The sequence below is a fragment of the Argentina anserina genome, chromosome 6 (assembly GCF_933775445.1).
Source record: "Argentina anserina chromosome 6, drPotAnse1.1, whole genome shotgun sequence".
Lineage (NCBI taxonomy): Eukaryota > Viridiplantae > Streptophyta > Magnoliopsida > Rosales > Rosaceae > Argentina > Argentina anserina.
The window spans coordinates 21,343,524-21,358,487 of NC_065877.1; the positions used below are offsets into that span (position 1 = coordinate 21,343,524).

Here is a 14,964-nt window from a genome sequence, read left to right on the forward strand (position 1 = left end):
AAATTCAAACTCAAGTCCACGAAGAATCATTAAGCTACCAAATCGCTCGTTCTTCTTCAAATCCAAATCCAAACTCAAGTCCACGAAGAATCGTCAAGCTACCAAATTGCTCGTTCTTCATCAAATCCAAATCCAAAATCAAATTCTCAAGATCAAGTGCATGTCACCCTTGAGCCAAGTTACATATGGAGATAGAACCAGAGGAGTTCACAAAGATTGTAACCCCGCGCTTAATTATCAATATATCATATTTTTAATTGTACACATGTCTGCACTTTTATTTGTTTTCAGATTCCCGTTCTATAATACCATAATTACTAAACCCTACATGTAACTATTAACAATGTCATAAAATGCTGAAAACTTTCATGAACGGTAGAGTATGGCATATAGACTAACCCCAAGCACTCTCAAACCTAGAAAACCTGTCCGGCAGCGCGTCGTAGTTAACATTGGCTTAAGGCTTATAACATGTTTACTTACCTGGAATGGAGCTGTATTCCCCCTAAATCAATTATATTTCGGCGTTTACTTGTCAAGGAGAATGTAATTCGTAGTGGGACCTACCATCAAAACCCATAATCGATTCCGGAAAAGTCCCGGAGTTGTATTACTGAGGGGGGGAGCTCGGAATGGATCGAAATAACAATTTCTTCCAAAAATATGCTCCTGCAATTAACTACCCAATCCCATACACTGACTCAGACCAACCCTCCACCATCTCCATCGACCGCTCCAGCCTCTGCGACACCACCTAAACACTAACTCTGTTTATCTAACCTACTTCTTGTTACTGTCAGAGCACTCCCATGAGCCTTGTTCCGACTCCGACCTCGTCAAGCACCTCAAGGGCATCATCAAGGTTGCTTAGGGCACAATTGCTTCTGTTGGTCTTGGATTTGTTCAAATGACCAAATGACTGAGAATTATATTGTGCTTCCTCTCTTTTCGTACTCTTTCTCTACTGGAGAGCTGCTGGGTGCTTGGGTTTGAGGTTGGCACAGAATAAGATGGGTATTGGTGATCGGCTTGCCATTCGGTTAACCCGATCTATGTTCCCTTGATTTCCTGCTGATTGGAATTTTTTTTTGCAGCTGTTGATAGTAATTGATCAATCTGATATCCAGTTCGTAAGATTTTCAGGTCGTCTTTTTTCTATCTCCTCTCTCTCTCTCTCTCTGGTACTGAGTTTGCATATGATTAAAAATTTTATGGTCAATTTGATTTTGGTTCTGGGTTTTGTTCTATTAATACTTTTTATTTTTCCATGCTTTAGTTTTATTAATTTTTTGATTTAACCTATTAATGTATATGACTAAATGATCATATAATTTCACTCCCTTTGCATCGATCACGATGGTACGCGTCCAAGTCAAAACGGAGACTTGAATTTCAGTGAAGATATATAGAGCTAGATATGGTTTCTGGAAACATGTTTTTCCTTCTTTGATTTTGTGCTGCTACAACAAAAATATAGTATTCAAAGATGTGTTTAATGAAATTATCATACCAGATTAAGTTATACTATATATAGACTAAGCATAAAATGATTTTGTTGTAAAAAAACGTTTTTCGATTAATTATTAACAATACTGTAACTCTTCCAGTAGTTCAGTTTAATAGCTACACTTTCTTTCTTCATTCTAGGATAAAGTTGTACTGTGTTGTTGTAAGAGGCATTCGGCTTATTTCCAGGCTTCTCTGCATAGTGCAGATGGAAGTAATGGAGAAACATCTAAAAATGGAACTGCTTTGGTAAATGAAGTTAGCAACCCTGCCTCTGTCAATTGTAAGCCATCTTCCGCCACTCCTTAGAAGTATTTTGAGAGAAAGAGGGAGTCCACTTCTACTTGAAAGTCGATAGTCCCAGCAAATCAGGACAAGAGAACACAAAGGTGCGTATTACACGATCTTATTAACAAAGATAGCAATTTGACAAGTTAAAATTTAAAATACTTGGTTGTTTGAATTTTAACTTTTATGTTTGATTGCTATTGATTACCAATATATTTTATGTTTCTCATTCTTTTAGTGCATCTGCATATTAATATAAAGAATGTCACATTGTGTATTCTGTACCTCATGGGCTAATCTGCTGGATTTGGTCTCCATCATTTCGGTTGGTTTTGATTTTTAAATGGCTGTTCTCCAACTTGGATTTTTGATAGTTGAATTGGTCTCCACAATTCTCATTCCTACCACAGCAAAAAATTATCTAGAACATAAGTACCTTATTACCTATCCTATTTCACAAGCCATGTAATTGATCTTACTTATTCAATTGACAAATGCAGATTTCAAAAGGGGTCAACATCAAGCTCACTGTATGGAGCACTGGATTGCAGTAACTGAACTATGCATCCTCTTAAACAAAACAGATCAAGTGAGGCATCACTTTTGATGATCTTAGTTAACAAATGATGTCATTCAAAACAATCTGGGGGATGGTAGTCTGAAATACAAAAGAGTTGAATCAATGACCAAGCAAAAAAAGGGGCTTGTGATGCCTCCCATGTTTTCTAATGCCTCCATAGAAAACTCTAATGCCCATCGCTCATTTTCCAAAGCTTGTTCTCTTGCTAGATTTCAAGGAAGTCCTTATTTGCTAAGGCCCTAACCGAGAACATTTTATTCTTACAAAGTACTTAACTTGACATTAGTGAACCTTGTCCAACCGAATGCGGATATTTTTCATATTTTTATGATATAGGTTAAGAGCATCGACGCGTTTGTCACACGTCTCTTTGCTTTCCACATTGAACGCTGCATGTGCTAAAGTTTTTAGTTATGAACATCATACGAAGGACTCACCACCTTTCCCATCTATTTGATTGGATTCCGTTGGAGAGTTCACCTCCAAGACTTTTGATCATTTTTTTTTTTGCTTTTTTGCATATCTATTGAGATCGTCGTTGAACATATTATTTCTCATGTTCATTCACTGCACGATCTAGCAGAGCTCGGACTTGGTTATGGGTACTAACTTGCCGGTCTATGCATGGAGATAAGTAATGTTGCATGTAGCGATACTTATTCGTTTCAGACCCACAACTCACCAAACGTTTAGTACGTACCAGTTGGTTATTGGATACAATCCAACGTTCTTTTCACTACCGCCGATTTGGTTAAGTTAAACATGTGCCCATATTGTAGTAATCTCAATGGGTCTACTTGAAACACTTAAGTATTTTGGTTGGTTATGATTTATGAATTACCAACACTTGTATGCTATTTTCAATCTACAACCGTGGATCTCTATCCTGCTATATTCGCAGACAGTCACTTTGATGAAGACATACTTCTCATCGTTAGGGGAAGATATGGTCCGGTTTTAATGCCAGGAATTGACGTGGTGTGGCACTATGTCTCATTAAGATCCTACACTATTCAAAGTGAGCAAAAGTGCAACGCATTATATAACTCCATAAAGTCAGAAGTTCGATGCGCAATGACTTTATCGATATTGCGAAAGTGACGAGATCACACATAAATGTTGTGATTTTCCGGTAAGGTTTGAACTCTCAAAATATGGGAGAATTTCATATGACCTTATCCTAGCACCGTTGGCACCATCTCTGACAGTGGGAATGAAGCCGGCGATGGCACCATTATACGTGTGGTGTTGTCGGCGCCCGTGGTATTGCACCATAAAACAAGGGCGGAAAACGCAAAGATGGATTAGTAAGGGTCATAGTTTCTGTCTTGCCTCCTACCTAGATGAGGGGGAGACCATTATTCTCTGGAATCAAAAAACCAGAAAGAAGCGAGGTGCATAGGCACAAGTATTTCGCCCATCATCAAGAGATATTCTCTAAACATGTGTATCAACTAAGTTTCTGTGAGACGCTACAGACTTTTTTTTTATGTTAGAGAAGAATAGAAATCTCTCAATTGATCGTTACAGCGCGCGCACGTGTTTAATGAATTGATCTCCCATGATTGATGATGTATTCGCTTATGCTCTTATTCCGTTGTAAAGTATCAACAATGAGAACTTGACCGAAGTGGAAAGAATCAATACAGGTTGAACTAGACTTGTTATGTTAGTCATTGTTCATAAGTGTAATGAGAAAGATGAAGTCATACGATATTTGCAGGACTTATGGCGTAAAGATTGTCTCATTATCCTAATATTGACTACGATGAGTTATATTATCTCGTTATGGACATAATTGCTTTTCCCTACTTGATCAGTAGTAGTGTCTATGAAAACTGATTTGCAGCATATGATAATGAACATAGCATATATGTAAAGGGATCTTGACATAGATATTAAAGTGCCTGAAGGACCTTAATTGCTTGACTAAATTCCTCCAGACCACGAAGAGCTTATGTAATCAGATTGCAACGTTCGAGAGAACGTAGTACAATCGGTTGTAAGAACTTGTACCCATACGTGTTCATATGAAATCCAATTTTGGACTCTATTCCATCTAAGTATAGATGATGAAGAGAATCAATGAGCTATGAATTCATATATGTAAGTGTTGTTGGGAGACTATTTATTTCATCACGATGTGATTAATTATGTGCCTATGCATCGCATTGGACTTGAATTGTTCTATTGACATGGGTCTAGTTCTACATTTAGCAAATCAATACATTCCTCTCACACCAACGCCGCCAGCAGCTCATACACACTAGCGTATGCGTTAGTGTTGATGTTGACACTAGTAGAATAGAGGATGCGGACGATTCCATTTCGGACCAAAATGAGTCATTCATTGGTCCATTCCTCCATTCCTTTGCGAAAAGACACATTCAATGTGACAAATCATAATATTATTATGTCCAGTTTCGTAGGTCAACTTAAATGAGACCTATATCACAGCTCGCTCAATGAAATATGGTGAATTTTGGTACCATTGGAAAGGTCTTTGTGTCTACTTTCCGGTGACACCAATCATTTGTTCATAGCTATTGTATTGAGTGAGTTATGGCCGTTTTAGCAAAGTATGACAATTCTGTCCGGAAATTTACAAGTCAGTCAATTTCGACAGAGCATTATGAACTACTCCGGTCGAGTTAGGTTGTGAACTTTATGTCACTGGAATCCACGGGTGTCTACCCAGCACATTTTACGGTTCGCTGATACCTATTATGACGAAGAAGTTATGACCGTTTAAGTTAGTGAAGATCACTCTACTCGAGAATCTAATTTTCATTGCAAACTCTTGTTTTGAGTTGTTATGCAATATTGTTTCCTAAGATCTAATTAGGGAGAATTGTTTCGTAGACTTCAGGGGGAGTTTACCTCACATGATGCTATCAAGTGTAGATGGTGTGTTGTGCTCTTTTTCTCTTCGATCAAGCTTTTGTTTTTCACCCAAGAGGTTTTTATTTTGCTTGACAGGGTTTTTACCGAGGCAACGATGTGTGCACCATGCAACCTAGGTATACAACACAAGGGGGAGTGTTCCGGGAGAATTACTATTCACTTTTGTGTGTCTTAGCCTTATTAGGTTTCCTGTTAGAGATAGATTCGTATCTCTGTAATAAATTAGGACTTCGAATCCTACGTGATTGTGGTTATGTAATGCCTACATATAAGCCCTATTATCATTCAATAAATGGTTACGTTATGTTCTATTACGTTGTTATTATTCTCGTTTTGTTCCTGCTCCAACACTTTTATTGTTTTTTTTAATTTATTTACATATATATATATATATATTTAGTGTGTTTAATAAGCCTCCATCTAAATATGGTAGGCAAATTTGGTGAATTAAGTCCCTAGGTTAGTAGTGTACGGCTACTCTGCTGCATGTCGGTGTGTATACTCAATGTGTCCTATCTGCTTTAGATAGACGGCTAGTTACTTAGTGAATTGATGTTGCCTATAGTGCCATTAGATTAATCTTCCGACGACAACAATATAGTGGCAAATGGTATTATTAGTAATTATACTTAACAATAGTTGAATAATCTTTCTCGTATGTCATCGATATATTAAAGTAATCGGTTAGAACACTCTTTGCTAGCTGATACCTATTTGAGTAATATTTTGGTGTAGATATAGTGAGATATTATTTCAAATCTTTGTATTCACTAATTAGGGGTTCAATCTTCATCTTCATTAATCAAGATTTGGGGGCAGCCGCAAGATTTTTTTAAAAAAGAATAAAATAAAATTTAACTTAGAATTAATTTTAGTTTATCTCTCTAAATTTTACATAAAAAATTAATTTAACTCTTAAACTTTTATTTTAATCAGTTCACTCTCTATACTTTCAAATGACATTAAATAATGACAAAATTCAGATTTTTAAAGTTAAAATCCGATAAAAAACTATCAAAAGATGGCTTTAAAATTTCCAATAATTTTACAACACTGAAGCTTTAAAATTAGATCTTGTAGATAATTATCGATATAATCCATATAAAAATCTGAATTTTGTCTTTATTTGATGTTATTTGAAAGCATATGGGTGAATTGATTAAAATAAAAATTTAAGGGATGAACTGATTTTGGGTGTAAAATTTAGAAAAATAAACTGAAATTAATTCTTTAACTTACACGAAATTTTACCCATATGATACCTTAACTCATATTTCTGATCGCTAACAAAATGATATTTGAACCTTTCAGTCATTACACTCTATCATGAAATTCATAAAAAGAAAAACCTAGGCAAACACCATTATAATTTATACCAACATAAAAACCAATACGACCATTTTTCTTAAATTAAAAAAGGTCCATACTGTTTGTTGTTCCATACATTAATATAGAGTTAATTAAACTTCAGTCTTCACTAACTTCGACGGATAAGGCCCGGCTTTCCATTTTATTTTGGGTAAAAGCAAGCGGTGAAACACCTTTCCTTGTTAAAAGAGGAATTTCCTTCCGCGTTTTGGTTTCCTACTCCCACTTCAATCCCGATCTTCACAATTTGGATTACGAGTTCATGAAGATCCGGAACTTGTTGCTTTTCTCACCCAGGAACCGCCGCTGCTTTCTTGCTTCTGTAGACACCGAATTCCCCGGTGTAATTTTTCCGTCCGACAAAGGCTGTCTTCATGACCCACATTACAACTATGGCAAGATGAAGGAAAATGTGAACGCCACCAACATAATCCAACTGGGTCTGACTCTCTCGGACAGATTCGGAAACTTGTACATCTGGGAGTTCAACTTCAGTGACTTTGATATCGACACTGATGATCAAAACGAGGATTCGATTAAGCTTTTCAAGAATCATGGGATCGATTTCGAGAGAAACAAGAAGGATGGCATTCCTTCCTCCCTGTTCGCAAAGCTTTGTTGGAAATCTGGGCTGGTCGGAAACAATTCAGAGATACCTTTGACATGGGTGGGTTTCCAGAGTTCTTATGATTTTGGGTTCTTCACCAAGATTCTCACTGGGGATAAGTTGCCAGACGACATGGAAGTGTTCATGAGAAACGTGAAGTTGTTCTTTGGGCCCAGCGTGTTTGATATAAAACATATTATTTCAAGGCTCTGTGCCGGAGTCTATGGAGGTCTGGAGACGGTTTCAAAGACGGTCGGTGTCGCTCTGGCAGTCGGGAAGAGTCACACGGCTGGTTCTGATAGTCTTCTGACATTGCAAACCTTCATCGAGCTTATACATAAACATGTGCTTTTGAAGCCTGAAGAAAATAGTATCAGCAGGCAGCAGCATAAAGACATTGTGGAACTTTATAATGCATATGAAATATGTGAATTCCAAGGCTCCTGGTGATATTGATCGGGCGTTGGAGATCTTTAAATTTCTAATCAGCCACGAAGATCATAGAGAGAAAGAGAACCACTCCAAGTTATGTAGTTGTCAAGGGGCTTTGTATAGTTTAATTAGCAAGTAAAACAAATCAATGTATATATGCAGTTTTTTAAGTACTCTACTATTTGTAATTAATTTTGAGTCCGTCTTCCATTGCTGTAATTGTATATGTCAATCCCGTTCTTTTGAAACTTCAACCACAATGATCTATATTGTTTCTAACTTTGTCGACTATGGTAATGAACTAATGATCTTTGATGTTGATGAGTTCAGTAAACAAATCACTATTGACTTAGACACTCCTCCAAATATGAATAGGCAAATAGGTCACACAGTACCGTTGAAAACACTTTAGTTATTCATCATAGTTTGCTCGATCACACTAACCGGTCGGCCAATGTAAATTCAGTGATAGCTAGTAGCAATTCCCTTGCTTGTGATCACGTTACCAAACTTACCATATCTATCATACAGTATGGCGGATCTAAGAATTCAAAGCTGTCAAGGCTAATTTATATGAGGACACCAAAATTTTTTTTTGAGGTTTGGAACCCAATGGGAGGCTCATCCTCACGCATTTATTACTTTCAATCAAAACATAGACCGAGGGGGTCATAAAATCAAATCTCGTGAATTGAAAATTACAAGCATCAAAGCGTTATAGGCAATAATAAGCTACTTAAAAGTACCATACGAGACCCGCTCAATTCAAACTCTGCAATCACAGAACCATTATCAATGCTATCGGCAAGTTCTTTTTCAATGTAGGGAACCATTAAATCATCAAGAAATTCATCTTTCATTCTGTTTCGAAGTTTGTTTTTTATGATGTTCATAGATGAAAATATTATCTCCGTTGTTGCTGTAGAAACTGGCATAGTCAAAACAAGACAAATCAATTTATAAATCATAGGAAAGAATGCTAATTTTCTTGACTCAACTAACCGTAAACACAAATCAGATACAAATGTTGTGTTGGCAAATCTTGGATCCATCTGAATATCTGCTAGAAAATACCTGCACTCCATATCTAAAGCAAGTAACTCATATGAAGTAAAATCAGCAAGAGAGAATCTCATATATATATATATATATATTTGAGAGGTTTTGGGGCAAATCTTGTCTAGGCTTAAGCCTAGATAGCCTACAACTTACATCCGCCCCTAATCATACTAATACTTGGTGTTTCACCGGCCAACTTATTTGCAGGTTTAAGTTTTCTTCTAAAAAAAAATCTTCTTGTACTTCTCGATCTGTTGCATAGTTACATTAGACAAGTGAAGTCGGAGAAAGTTGTCGTTTCCACCTTAAAAACAGAGAGAAGACATAATAATAGAACAGTTTGGGGCACTCAGCAAAAGTTCAGTATAGTTAAAGGACTCACATTGCAAAATCCATTTTTCTCGTCTTCTCTTCCGTTTGAACTCCCACACTTCCAATAAACCTCTCTCTCTCTCTCTCTCTCTCTCTCTCTCTCTCTCCCCTTGCCTCGATCACTTTTTTTTAATTCCGATTTTGCCCCTCTCCGTTTGCAACTGGCCTTCTTAGGCCCAACCTTCCACCCGTGGGCTCGGAAGCGCACCGGAATCAATACATCTCTCCAAGCTCAAGATTTCGCCGACCAATCCGTAAGAATCCTATGCTTAATCTTTGATTTCTGCTTTGATTTTTCTTTTTGTACGATAAACTTTGAATTGCTGTGGAGAATTTCTGAATTTAATTAGATTTATATTGTTTTGATCGGGATTGCTGAGAGCTATGCGTTTTTTTAGGGGTTTAGTTTTGATGATATTGTATTAGATGGAGAGTATAACTTCTGTAATTGATTAGTGCTTTGTTCATTTAGGGTTCTTATGGTCCAGTTGGTTATTCTTCTGTTTATTGTTTATAGTTGTATTGAGTTTCGCTATGTTGCGCCACAATTTTGCTATGGATACTGCTGTTGGCTTTCATCATCAGTATTGCCTTCGCTGTTATTAGTTCGAATTTTTGTGGGGGTGCTCTGATTAAGTAGTTTAAGAATGTAAATACAAGTGTGTAGGTTGAGTAAGTACGGTGGAATTATATGTATCCATTTCATCTACAGTGTTCTAGACTCTTTTATTGTGCGTATTGGGGTCTTTAGATTATAGGTTGTTTGGTCAATGTGCTGCCATCCTGCCACCACTAGATGGGTGAGTGCCATATATGGTGTACTGCTTATTTGTCAGAAGATCAAGTACTTGCGTTTGGGATTGAATTCCATTACTAGCTCATGATTCTGATTTTGGTGTTTAAGGTGGAGAGAAGAAAATATGTGGTTACAAGTTTAAGTTAATCACATTCATAGTTCAAGTTATGAAGTATCACATGAGATGATTTTTTACAAATACAGAAATCACTTTTTCTGTTTTGCTAGCAGTAAGAAATTTTTTTGTGTTTTCAGCAATGACTTAACTATAGTTTTGCAAGGGTAACATAATCCATTTTGGGCTCATAGACGAGGCGTAACAGCTTTACAAGAAAAATGGATGATGAAATATGAGTTTCTTGGAGAGTGTAAAGTTAAAACCTTAGGTCTATCCATTCTCTCTCTAGGGAAGATTGAAGATTTACAGTATCAGTAAATCAATAAAGATTGTTGTAGTTTTAAACGAATTGATATTTGATTACATACCACTTAGAAGTCCACAAGTCGTTGTCTGTCAGTCAAACGTAGGACCTCCCACGTACTAAGGGGAGACTAACACCAATAGCTGAAACGGTACTGGATGTAACTATAAATAGAAAAGACTATTGGTATAATAATATGAAAATGTCTTTCAGTTTGTCGTGGTGGTTATTAGTGCAGTTGTTGCTTGTATGCATTTGTCAACTTAGTGTTGTCAAAATGTGTTTTGATCTTTTGACTCTGGAGATTCATCTTTGGTTGTAAAATAAAGTAAAGAACACTCTTTTACAACCTAGATGATATTAAAAGATAACACCGAAAAGTGTGGACCAAACTTAAGAAATTTTAGTGAATTCTTAACCAAGTCAAACAAGATAACTGAACCCAATGTTGTCTGATTGTTTATATCAGTCACTCATTGAGTATTTGAGCATTATATTATCTGTTCTGATTGGTATTTTTGCATCTCTTGGTCTGTAACTTCATTGTCTGGAAATGCATATACTTCACTTGATACAGCTGAATTGGGATACATGACCTATTGTACTCAGTTTGGGATATATAAAAGTACTTTCTTTGGAGTGGCTTCCTGTTTGTTCTCTTTTTTTGTTTTCTTTACTTGAATTTTTATAGACAAGAAAGTGATTATTTGGTACCTTTTTGTGACACAAATTAGCATCGTATTGATTACCACACCGATGAATACTACATCGTTCATGGACAAGCAGATAATGGACCTGTCACAAGGATCATCACAGCACAACAACGACATCCTTGACCTGATGAACAATTCCCAAGAGGAAGAGCACCAGGTGAGCCATGCTAATGGCCTTTCCAAGAAGGAAGAGATCTTGCCCAACTATGATTTTCAACCCATCCATCCAATCACTTCACAATCCCAAAGTGTTGATGCTACACTTAATCTTGGAGGTGGAGGAGGATCAACTAGGGCCTGGAACTCCCCGGAGTCCAACTCCAACACCAATACTCCTATCAGAGTAAGTAACTCCTCTATGAATCTCATTCTTCATGGGTGGAACTAGGCTCTGTATTCGGTGATATCTTGCATAACCCATTTTGCTATTTTTTAGGCCTATTTTGCTATTAAAGTAATGAGATTTTTGTATGTTATGCTTCAGGTAGTTGCAATTGAATGCTTAGAACTAGAGAACTGTACCGAACCCTGAGGCTGAGGGCAGTGTGTGAACTAGCATGATATTGTAGAACTTGTTGTCATTTATGTAATTGATTGAGTGTCGGCTGACTGAAGATTATGCTTTTAAGAGTATTGACATTACCACTGGATTTTGCATGTTTGTAAAAATTAAAAAGGTAAAATTATTTATAGGGCCTTGTGGTTATTGGTCTACCCGCTTCATGCTTTTTCAAATATGGCTATGTTGCTAGACTTTAAGTAGGCATTCTTGATACTGAACCCTATATATGAGCTTGGCATTTACTTCACTTTGGCTTGTTGGTGATAGTCTGTCCTTTGTTTTTTGGCTTTGTACAGAATTATGGTTCTGTGGATTCCTTTCAACGAGCAAAAGATATTGTGGGGAGAGACCAAAGTGCTCCTGATGCTACAGTTATATCAGAGATTGACCACACCATGAAGAAGTATGCTGATAATTTACTTCAAGTTATGGAAGGTATTAGTGCACGATTAACACAACTTGAGAGTAGAACCTGCCACCTTGAGAATTCTGTGGATGATTTGAAGGTATCTGTTGGAAACAATCATGGAAATGCTGATGGAAAGATGAGACAGTTGGAGAATATTCTTAGAGATGTATGTTGCCACTTTACCTTCTAATTGCTGTGTACCTCTTTTGGCTGCCTAGTGTAATGTAGCAAAAGAAATGATGCAGTTTTTCTTTATTACTGAGTTTAATGCTGCTTTTCCATTATGTCTGACTCATTTGGTTTTTGTTGACATGATACACAGGTGCAATCAGGTGTTCGGGATTTGAAGGTTAAGCAATCAATAGTAGAGGCTCAGCTGCAGCTTGGGAAGATACAGATATCAAATCCCAAGGTAGATCCTCAACTGGAATCTCGGAATGCTTTGAATGCAGATTCTGGGCAGACAGTAGCCTCTGCTCCTCAACAATCTCACCAGCAGCTTCCTGCTGTGAATGTTCCACCATCTCTTCCTTCTGTCTCTCCACCAAATGCTCCTCCACCCCCACCTATGCACCAAAGTGTACCACCTTCAATTCAACATCCGAATCAGTACTCTCAGAACCAGATCCCTACTGTTCCTCAGCGAGACCCCTATTTCCCAGCTGCACCTGGTCAAACTCAAGAAGCTCCAAATCAGCAATACCAATTACCTGCAGGTCAGCAGTCACTCCCCCCTCCTTCGGTACCTCCACATCAACAATTTCAGCCTACCAGTCAACCACAGTATCCCCAGCAACTGCCCCAGCTTCCTCAACAGCACCATTCTCTTCCACCTGTTAATCCTTCTCAACTCCAGCCTACCCTAGGCCACCACACTGAAGAGACTCCTTATGTTCCTTCCCAGACCTATCCGCCCAGTCTTCGCCAGCCACCTGCTCAGGCACCTAGTGGGCTCCCTCCCTCCCAACAATACTATAATCCAACATCTAATGTATATGAACCACCATCTGGCAGACCTAATTCAGGATTTTCCTCTGGGTATGGCTCTCCGGCTGGGCTTAATGAACCGTATCATTATGGTGGATCACCTTCTCAATATGGTGGTACCTCCTCGATGAAACCACCACAACTCTCATCTGCTGCTTCTCAAAGTCAAAGTGGAGGGAGTGGTTACCCACAGCTCCCAACAGCTAGGGTATTACCGCATGCAGTGCCAACTGCTTCTGGCGTAAGTGATCGATCGGGTTCAGCTGGGACTGGTAACAAGGTTCCTATTGATGATGTGATTGACAGAGTGACGAGCATGGGTTTCCCGAGAGACCATGTGAGGGCAACAGTTCGGAAGCTGACAGACAACGGTCAGGCAGTTGACCTGAATGTTGTGTTGGATAAGCTGATGAATGATGGGGATGTCCAGCAACCTAGAGCTTGGTTTGGTCGGTAGTTTCATGTGTTCGATACTGAGGTTCTTTTTTCAGTTGATGTATAGGAACTATCCATTTGTTTCTAGGTCTTTTTTATATATAACTTGACATATATGGATTGGTATAAGGAGTTTCCTGTGCTTTGGCTTCATTATATCTCTTGCACTTGTTTTATTGCTTGCCCGGCTTTCCTGATTTTCATCTCGCTTCAGTCGCTTGTGTATTTACTCGTAAAATTGAAAGTGGATTACTGCACTATTTTTCTTCTCTTTTTAGTTGTCGGTGTTAGAGGCGGGCTTCACTTGTCTTTATACAATGGCAGGGGGAGCCAGATATTATAGGATTGGTATTTATAGGCAAGAAAACGTGGTAGAAAGAATTTAGCCTCGAGAGGCCTAATGTCAATACTATCTTTTAACATTTCTTTTTGTTGTTGTTGGGCTTACATAACAGAACAAACCTAATTGATCAAATAGTGAAACATGTGTAGCAAGTAATAAGGGTGATGATTTGTTCCAACACTCAGCATGACCATGATAACCAAATAATGGCAATATCATATGCTGAGAAGTTCGCTTCCTTCTCCACACGCTTGAATGAAACTAAATTGAAAAAAGTGGCTAATACCGTATAGGAAGCTGAATTTTTTTTATGTGGACTTTGATTCTTGAACTCCAAATCCAACTTGATGTAGGAAACCAAATCTAAATCGGAGACAAACAAGGGCTGTATGGCAACTCTCCTTGTTGAACTAGGAAATGCATCACGGCTCCACTACTCCTTATCCATCTATGATTTGTCTTTCCTGAAAAAAAAAATCAACAAATAAAGAATTGGAAAGAATGAAAATAAGAAAGTAGAATCTTAGTCGAGTAAGGAATCATAGCTCAATAAGGATTTCTAACACTTAGCACAATTTCATCATCAAAACTATCAAATTTGGCATAACTCTACCTAACAAACTAAATTACAAATATAAACCTAAGAAATAACAAAGCATAAGAATGTAGCACATATACATTAAGAACGTCACACTTTGTGCTCCTATCAACAAACCAGATGCAACACGATCCATTTCAATACCAAGGAAGTATTTAAGCTTTCTAATATCTTTGATGGAAAAAGATGAATGCAGAGATGATTTGAGAGCTCTAATTTCATCTTCATTATCACCTGTAATGATCAGGTCATCAACATATACCAAAACAACAAGACAACCATGTTTACCATTTTTGATGATAATTGAAGAATCAACATGACTCCTCTTAAATCCACCTGTAAATAGAATTGAGCTGAACTTGGAATACCATACTCTAGAAGATTGTTTGAGTCCATAAATGGCTTTATGCAATTTGCATACAACTCCCTGGTTCTTTTTCAAGCTCATGTCCAAGAGGCAACCTCATATAAACATCTTCCTCAAGATCACCATGTAAAAAAGCATTCTTAACATCCATTTGAAACAAATTCCAACCACGATTAATTGTAATAGACAACAAGACTCTAACTGTGTTCATCTAAG

The 14,964-nt window shown here is 37.6% G+C and overlaps 2 protein-coding genes and 1 long non-coding RNA gene across 4 annotated transcripts; all 3 read left to right on the plus strand.

Annotated features, from left to right (window-relative positions):
- The first annotated feature begins 595 nt into the window (after positions 1–595).
- LOC126799322 (uncharacterized) lies at positions 596–2,855 on the plus strand. Of its 2 annotated transcripts, none has more exons than XR_007672608.1 (3): positions 596–1,143; positions 1,648–1,895; positions 2,295–2,855. It is a non-coding gene; the product is annotated as an uncharacterized LOC126799322 (long non-coding RNA). The 2 variants fall into 2 exon arrangements; XR_007672609.1 differs by having other exon boundaries at positions 598–1,143; positions 1,715–1,895.
- Positions 2,856–6,858: 4,003 nt separating this feature from the next.
- Positions 6,859–7,703, plus strand: LOC126797052 (probable CCR4-associated factor 1 homolog 11). Its single transcript, XM_050523740.1, has one exon. It carries the CDS (start codon positions 6,909–6,911, stop codon positions 7,701–7,703), a length of 795 nt encoding a protein of 264 aa, XP_050379697.1. The 5' UTR covers positions 6,859–6,908.
- A 1,498-nt stretch (positions 7,704–9,201) lies between these two features.
- On the plus strand, positions 9,202–13,651 carry LOC126798471 (vacuolar protein-sorting protein bro-1-like). Its single transcript, XM_050525453.1, has 4 exons — positions 9,202–9,370; positions 11,069–11,390; positions 11,906–12,184; positions 12,341–13,651. Exons 2-4 carry the CDS (start codon positions 11,091–11,093, stop codon positions 13,460–13,462), a joined length of 1,701 nt encoding a protein of 566 aa, XP_050381410.1. The 5' UTR covers positions 9,202–9,370; positions 11,069–11,090; the 3' UTR covers positions 13,463–13,651.
- The last annotated feature ends 1,313 nt before the right edge of the window (positions 13,652–14,964 follow it).